We start from the raw sequence: 8534 nt of genomic DNA, 5'->3' as shown, positions 1-8534 counted from the left end.
TATCTTTTCTATCCAAAAAGACACCTTGTCAGAGCTAGCAAACATAGAGGTTTTGTATCTTGGACAGAACTGTTACTACCGCAATCCATGCAATGTTTCRTTTGAAATTGAGGAAACAGCCTTTCTGGGGCTGAAAAARTTAACAATACTGTCCCTGAAGGCCAACAACTTAACACACATTCCACCCAATTTGTCGTCTACTTTAAAGGAATTGTACATTTACAACAACATGATTGAAGTGATTGAAGAGCAGGATTTAAAGGCCCTYCCCARCYTRGAAATTCTCGACATAAGTGGCAATTGCCCACGTTGCTACAATGCCCCATATCCTTGCATTCCCTGTCCCAAGGGCTCCATTGAGATCCATTCAAAGGCTTTTGACTCCTTGGAAAATTTAAGAGTTTTGCGACTTCACAGTAACTCTCTTGAGAGCATACCCAGCAGCTGGTTTAAAAACATCAAGAATCTCCAAGAACTTGACCTCTCCCAAAACTTCCTCATGARGGAGATTGGAGATGCTCAGTTTTTGAYRTTTATCCCCAGCCTTGTRCAGCTTGATCTGTCCTTTAATTTTGAGCTGAAGATGTATTCTCCCTCCTTGAATCTTTCTAAGACATTTTCTTCCCTCTCTAACCTGGAAACCCTGAGGCTCAAGGGTTATGTCTTTAAGGAACTGAGAGCACAAGATCTACAGCCACTGCTCGGTCTTAGGAATCTCACCATGTTGGATCTCGGCACTAATTTTATTAAAATTGCAGACCTGACAGTGTTTGAAGAATTCCCAGCTCTTAAGTTCATTGACCTCTCAGTGAATAAAATTTCTCCTTCTTCTGGGGAAAGCAACTTCTATGGATTTTGCTCTAATCCTGGCATTTCAGTGGAACAATACAACAGGCAAGTACGACAAGAGATGCATTATTTCAGGTATGATGCATATGAGCGTAGTTGCCGTTCCAAAGACAAAGAGGATTCTTCCTACCAATCTTCAGTTAAGGATGATTGCCTTAACTATGGAAAGACTCTGGATTTAAGCAGAAATAATGTATTTTTTGTTAACCCCTCAGACTTCCGGGGACTTAGCTCTCTCAGATGTCTCAACTTGTCAGGTAATGCAATAAGTCAGACATTAAATGGAAGTGAATTCTCTTACTTGTCTGGATTGAAATATCTGGATTTTTCTAACAACAGGGTTGATTTGYTATACCAAACTGCTTTCACAGAGCTCAAATTTCTAGAAATTCTAGATCTGAGCAATAATCAAAATTATTTTGAGGCTGAAGGTGTTACTCATGTGCTTAATTTTTTGAAAAACCTCGCCCATTTGAAGAAGCTGATGATGAATGACAATGACATTTCTACCACGATTGATAGAGGAATGGAAAGTCAATCTCTTCGAATTTTAGAATTCCGAGGAAATCATTTAGATGCTCTCTGGGTGGAYGGMAATGATAGATATTTGTCCTTCTTCAAGAATCTGACCAGCCTGGAAGAATTGGATATTTCCTTCAACTCGCTCAGATTTTTGCCTCCTCTTGTTTTTGAAGACATGCCTCCCAGTCTCAAGATCCTCAACTTAACAAATAATCTACTGAAGAGTTTCATCTGGGGAAGCCTYCCCTCTCTGAGGAACCTAGTAACTCTAGACCTGAGCAATAACCTTCTGACAACTGTTCCCCGAGAACTGTCCAAGTATACTTTATCACTCCAAGAACTGATGCTTCGTAACAATCGCATTCAGTGCCTAACCCAACATTTTCTCAGAGGTGCTTTTCAGCTGAGGTACTTGGACCTCAGCTCAAATAAGATTGAAATAATTAARAAATCTAGCTTCCCTGAAAATGTTATTAACAATCTGAAGATGCTGCTGTTGCAYGGCAATCCCTTTAAGTGTAACTGTGAGGCCGTGTGGTTTGTCCGGTGGATCAATCAGACACAGGTGACCATTCCTCTTCTGGCCACAGAYGTGACCTGTGCTGGCCCAGGGGCACACAAGGGAAGGAGCGTGGTTTTCTTGGATCTGTATACCTGTGAGCTGGACACGTCCTATTTGATCCTGTATGCTCTGTCAGCTTCAASCRTCCTTGGCCTTATGGTGGTGGCMGTGATGAGCCATCTCTACTTCTGGGACGTGTGGTACAGTTACCATTACTGCACGGCCAAGCTCAAGGGCTATCGGCGCCTGTCTGCACCAGATGTGTGCTACGATGCCTTCATTGCCTATGACAGTGAAGATCCAGCTGTGAATGAGTGGGTGCTGCAAGARCTGGTTGAGAGGCTGGAAAACCAAAAAGCCAGGCAGTTCAATTTATGCCTGGAAGGAAGGGACTGGCTCCCAGGACAGCCAGTCCTTGACAACCTTTCCCAGAGCATTCAGCTGAGCAAAAAGACCATCTTTGTGCTGACCAAGAGATATATTAAAAGTGGCAGCTTCAAGACAACATTTTACATGGCTCATCAGCGGCTTCTAGATGACAAAATGGATGTCATTATCTTGATATTTCTTGAGAAGGTTTTGCAGAAGTCCCGTTATGTCCGGCTGAGGAAGAGGCTGTGCAGAAGTTCTGTCTTGGAATGGCCAACGAATCCTCAGTCTCAGCCCTACTTCTGGCAGTGCCTGAAAAATGCCATAGCCACAAGCAATTTGCTRGCTTACARCAAGCTTCTGCAAGATACGGTTTAGCTTTACTCTCTTTATAGATATTGTTATGATGCACAAAATCAAAAGTTCATGAGCCAAAGATGCTAAATGTCATTTGCAGAGACTGTTGGAGCATGAAGAGAAAACTGTTTTATGTTATCCCCCAAAATTAAATGCACAATTAGTTCAAAATCCAATAATTCATTTATGCTCTGACTAATTTGTACTGAAACTGTTGCCAGAACAGATGTCKAGCTGACCTACTCCTTGCTTTACACTGATTCCTTCGCAGCAAGGGAAGATGCTAAAATGGGAATGTATATGAAATCAGGTTCAGTRGGGTGTGCAGGCTGCTGTGTGAAAGCAGGAGGGGGAGCAGGAGAGCAGAGAGGAAGAGGAATAGGCAGAAGGCAGATGCAGAAAATCAAGTAAACCAAGGAGGAAGTGAGAAGAGGCAAAGAAAGGTCAAAGTAAGGAAGCTAAAAAGAAAARTGTGGAAAAGGTGTTAAGAAAGGAGTATAATGCAGCTATGTTAGAGCATAGTAGAAGTTTAGAAGCATTTACTGCTAATTTGCAAATAACTTTTTCACTTTGCCTTTCACCTGCCTTCTGGACTGTTGGCTGAGCTGGCTCCTCCCTGAAGACTGAGGGCTCCTCTCTCATGTTGTACTTTCAGTTTAAGGAGCTKAGCTTCTTCATTTCCACCCAAGTCCTGAGTGACCACCCATTCTGTATTAGCTGTGTGTCAGCTGCTCCAGCCAGGGTGGGGGCCTGAGGACATATCTCCACCTGCTCAGCCWTCCTCCAGATGTAAACCTAGATAGAATGTGGAAGTGCAAAGCCTGTAAGATCAATTCACACAAGGAAAGCTTCTCTCTCACTATTTCTCTAGCTGTGCTGTGGTGCTCCAGAGCAGCCTTAAGCCYGCCTTCATCTCTTTGTTCACCAGGCATGTACCTCTCCCACAGCAGCTGATGGGGCACCACTGAACACTTGAGATAGGAATGGGTCTGACTATAGAGACATCCCRAAAACAGGAAGAAACATTGCTTAGGAACAAAAAATGCCCGAGTCTTTCCCCACTCTGTTTCGCAGTACAGACTAATTGAACACATGACAGTATTTAAAATGAAACCTTTTGTAATGGAGTCAAACCAGAAACCTCTGAGTGTGACACGGGCAGGTTCTCTGCTTGATGTAATGATGTCTGTTTTGGGAGAAGCAGCACATTCTCACCTCGCTGGGCACTTCTGTTTGCAGCAGTCTGGGCAGCTTCTCTCCTGTTGCTCAAAGCCCTTTTTCTTTTCTGGTGAATAATCTTGGTGACATCTCTGGCTGATGGGGAACTGTCACTGTCAACTGCATTCAACTTGCTTATTCAGATGTTACCTGCATTTCTTCACCTAAGTGTTCTGACTGGTTCTTTTTAAAATACCTCCTTTTTTTTTTTTATTTGTAGGCAACAAGACAGACCAAAAAAAGAAACACAAAYAAAGAAAATGAAAGTTCAGATAATAATATTACAGATAAGAAGGGTTTCTTTTCTCTCAATTTGTCACAATATTTTTACTGATTAAATACAGAAGTAGGAAAAAGATGAGGGCCTGGTTAAAAACTGGGAAATCTACAGTTATATTTTAACAATGTGTATTTCTAGTGGTGTTGTTGGTAAGCCTAAACACCCTGTATGTCTAAATATGATAACATGAACTGTAATGACTCTCTCCTTAAGGTAATGCTTGAAACAGGAATCTCTGTTCCCCAGTTATTCACACAACCTCTCTCTCTGCCTCCTCACAAAATGTCTGTTTGTAGCAGATCCTCTTTCTCAGCCTTGTTGATTAGGGCAGGAGCACCAGGTCCCTTAGCCTTTCTGAGGCTGAGGRGAGAGGTATTTTCTCCTCTTCCATTGAGCAGCATGCACAGGGTGGGTATGAAATTAGTATGTATTGATACAGGTACTAAGGGAGCTGACTAGAAAAGTATCCTCCTTGATWTTTTTCTTGCTAACAAGAAGGCCTCATGTGTGAAGTGGTGATTGGTGAACATTTTGGACCATGAAGCAGTTGAATTTAAAATATCTGGTGACAGGAAGAAAATAGCCAGCAAAACTCTGCATGTGAGAAGAGTAGMCTTCAGGCTGCTCAGGGAACTAGTTTGTAAGGTCCCTTGGGAAAATGTTTTTGAAGATGCTGGGATCTACCAGTATGGTCACATTTTAAACACCACCTTCCCAGAGCACAGGAAGGTAAAATTCCAAAATGTTGGAAGTAAAATCAGTGAGGCAGAGAGCTGGCTTGGCTGACCAGGGATCTTTTTCTGGAGCTAAGGCAGATAAAAGAAAGTGTATAGCCAGTGAAAGAAAGGTTGGGTGACTTGGGATGATGTTGTGGTTTAACCCCAACTAGCAATTAAGCACCACACAATCACTCACTCATTTCTCCCCCACCCTGGGGAGATGAGGAGGAGACTCAGAAAAGTAAAATTTCCTGATTGAGATAAGAACAAACAGCTTGTAATAGCTGAAATGAAATAGTTCAACTTAACAGTTGAAATGAGGTAAAATACAGTATTGCAACAACACCAATAATAATAAAAAGGGAASAGAGAGAGAGCCCATGAATAACAAGCAATGCACAATAGAACAGCTCACCATCTGCTCACCAATGMAAAGCCCATCTCCAAACCACAATTAGACCCCTTTCTGTGTAACTGCAGCAGTTTATATACTGGGCATGACATTCTGTGGTACAAGATATCCCTTTGACCAGTTCAGGTCAGCTGTCCCAGCTGTGCTCATTCACACCTTCCTATGTACTCCTTTTGGCAGAGGTTGGAGCTCTCCCTTTTTAGTCTCATGGAAAGGCACTTCAGACTACTATGGGTGATAACAGGACTGGAYGAGCAACAGGAGGAAAGAGCAGATGCTCCACTTGCTCACTCTGTGGGCAGCTGTCCCATGAACCAAAATTAAGAGGGAGAAACTGAGAGTCCCAYAACCCAAATCCTGCCACAAGCAGCTCCCTCTTAACCAAGAGGAGACAGGCTGTCCCCAGGGAGTCCCAGCGGAGATACCCTTCCTTCTGTATGATCCTGCACTTAGGGCTGAGGGAATGCTGCTAGAAACGGATAGTGTGAATGCCTCCACCTTGTCCAAATCTCCAGTTTAGACTGTCCTTTCATGAGAAAACCTGCTGCAGACTCACAAATGCTCTCTAATATTTTTCATTGGGAAAAATAAAGCCCACAGCTTTGGCCTCCAGACTCAACCATTTTCTCATACCTACCTTCACAGATTTTTCTGATTCTGTTGCAGGACAGAGGACTCAGACAGGACTTTACATAAACTTATGAAGATYGTTTCATTGGCAATTCTCCTAACTAGTCCTCTTTGGCTGGAGGTAGGGTTAACATTTCACTGAGTGTAAGCTTGAGAAGGATGACCAAAGACAGTGATTGTAGGACAAGGGAAATTCTACAGACCCAAAAACCATTTAAATGAAAGGTGAACTAATGAGGATAGCATGAAACAAGCACTTAATACCTCATCGCCTTGTGAATTTATTAGGTTCTTTCCCTCTCATTTCCAAGTCTTCCTCTGATTGTCTTTAACTATGATTTGTTATAAATTTTTGATATCCTGAATGTTGTGCAGGGGGAAAAAAGTCTGAAATTATATTAACTCCTGCTCATGAATTCCTGATTACTGCAATAATTTACAACTTCTCTCTCCTTCTCTCCCTTTTCCTCTGTGTCTTGTCTCTCCATTTCAATTAGTTGTCATGCTACAGCAAAACACAGTAGCTGTTGCACCTTTGTTATACAATGCTACTGTTTTTCAGGGTCAGAATTGTTAAATTTCTTATACTATAACTGAATGGAAAATGCATGTTGGCTGAACAAAACATTACAAATTGGAGTATGAGATGAAGGGATTGAGTGCACCTTTGGAGAATTTGCAGATGACACCAGGGTGAGTGGTGTGGTTGGTGCAAGGTGATGCATCTGGATCAGGGCAACCCTCTGGGGGATGAACAGATTGAGGGCAGGCCCGCCGAGAAGGACTTGGAGGTGCTGGTGGATGAGAGGCTGGACATGAGGCAGTAATGTGGACTTGTAGCCCAGAGAGCCARAAGTGTTCTGGGCTGCATCAAAAGCAGCGAGGCCAGCAGGGCGAGGAAGGGGATTCCACCCCTCTACTCTGCTCTGCAAGAACTGGGATTGTTCAGCCTGGGGAAGAAASGCTTTGGGGTGACCTAAATGTGTTCTTCCAGGACCTGAAGAGAGCCTACAATAAGATGGAGAAGGACTTTTTATAAGGGTGTGTAGTGACAGGACAAGGGGGAAATGGCATCAAACTGAAAGAGAGCATATTTATTTTAGATTTTAGGAAGAAATTCTTTTTGTGAGGGTGTCAAGGCCCTGGAAGAAGGTTGTGGATGTTCAAGGCCAGATTGGATGAGGCCCTGAGTAACCTGGTCTAGTGGAAGGTGTCCCTGCCCCTGGCTGTGGGGTTGGAAGTGGTTGATGTTTAAGGCCTCTTCCAACTCAAGCCATTCTATTGTATGATTGGAAAACTGGAATCTGAGATTGATGTATTCATATCTTGAAGAAGAGTATTGTTGAGACAGTTATTTCTTCCTGAATCCTCACATTCCTCTGCCTGSTCATCACCACATGTCCGTCCACCCATCACATGGGCATAACGATTTTACTTTTTATTTTTCATAACACAGTGTTCTCCTCCCTTATTTCACTTTCACTTCCTATTTTAGGGGGATATTTTTCTACAGAGCAAACAAACTGACTCAACATTAATCTCAAATATCTACAKTCTCTTTAGTCATTATGTTTTGCTCTCATTTCAGACAGCAAAATAGCTCATGCTAGCTATCTAGTATGAGATATTTTGTCTGCATGTGCATTAAATAAAAGCACATCCAGGAAACAGTTCATACCATTCTACAATGATACTGAAGACACGCATTGCATATTCAGACACATTTCTTCATCTCACTGCAGTAAAACAACTGCAYTGTTTTGTTGTTTCTACAAGTAAACAGTTCTCTCCTTCAGCATRAATTAATATCTTTTTTTTCTTAATTATGTTAAGTGGTTTGAGTAATCTTTCATTTGCATGGTTGTCACAATGTTGTGTAGAAATACCCATGCTAGAGAATTGCATTGTGTTGCAGGTTTATTGCTGCATGTGATACAGCTGTTAATGTAAATAAATTTTGATTTATCATTGTAGAGGATTTAATAACAYTTTCATCACTTAAGTTTGTCCTTCGGGCTGATTTTTAACCTACTGGAGAAGATTTGAAGGCTTGTAACAGCTAGTGCCAACACTTTCTACATGTTTTATTYATGTGAAGGTGTTTGCCCTGAAGTAAATGACCACAGTGCAATCTAATTTCACCTTTGTCATTTTAATACAGACTGTGAGCATATTGCTTGGTCTGTAATACAAGATTAATACCTTATTCTAGTATGTGAAAAGTARAATCAACAAGCTGTGAGTTCAAATCAGGCCATGGGAGGACTAGAGAAGGAGTGCATCCTAAAATCATGACTTTTTRAGAAGATTTTAGCAGTTTTGAGAAAATTTAGATTTTGATATTGGACTGAAATTGGTATATTAATTGCAATGAATGTAAYCAGGAGAGTTCTTCAGCCTACGTATAGATTAAATGCAATTTTCTCAAGTTTAAAAAGGTTGAAGGAACTACATCCTAATGACAATGATTAATGGAGACAGCACCTAGAGACCTTCTACCTACTTTACCCAATAAGGGCTCATATCCATTAGCATCTTTTCCATCATAACACATTCCCAGTCTTGAAGGAAATTGTTCAGGGTTAGAACTGAATTTTTAGTGAACCTCATAGAAAA

At 41.7% G+C, this 8534-nt stretch overlaps 1 protein-coding gene across 1 annotated transcript in view; it reads left to right on the top strand.

The window, feature by feature from the left end:
- Positions 1-7890, top strand: part of LOC130585495 (toll-like receptor 7) — an 11182-nt gene extending 3292 nt beyond the window's left edge. The window contains exon 2 of the mRNA XM_057386061.1: positions 6-7890. Coding sequence (XP_057242044.1) covers positions 6-2680 — 2675 coding nt within the window. The 3' untranslated portion in view covers positions 2681-7890. The remainder of the gene's footprint in view (positions 1-5) is intronic.
- The last annotated feature ends 644 nt before the right edge of the window (positions 7891-8534 follow it).

The sequence above is a fragment of the Malurus melanocephalus genome, unplaced genomic scaffold (assembly GCF_030028575.1).
Source record: "Malurus melanocephalus ecotype Western Australia unplaced genomic scaffold, MMel_1.1 scaffold_1, whole genome shotgun sequence".
Lineage (NCBI taxonomy): Eukaryota > Metazoa > Chordata > Aves > Passeriformes > Maluridae > Malurus > Malurus melanocephalus.
This window is presented reverse-complemented; position numbering and strand designations above follow the sequence as displayed.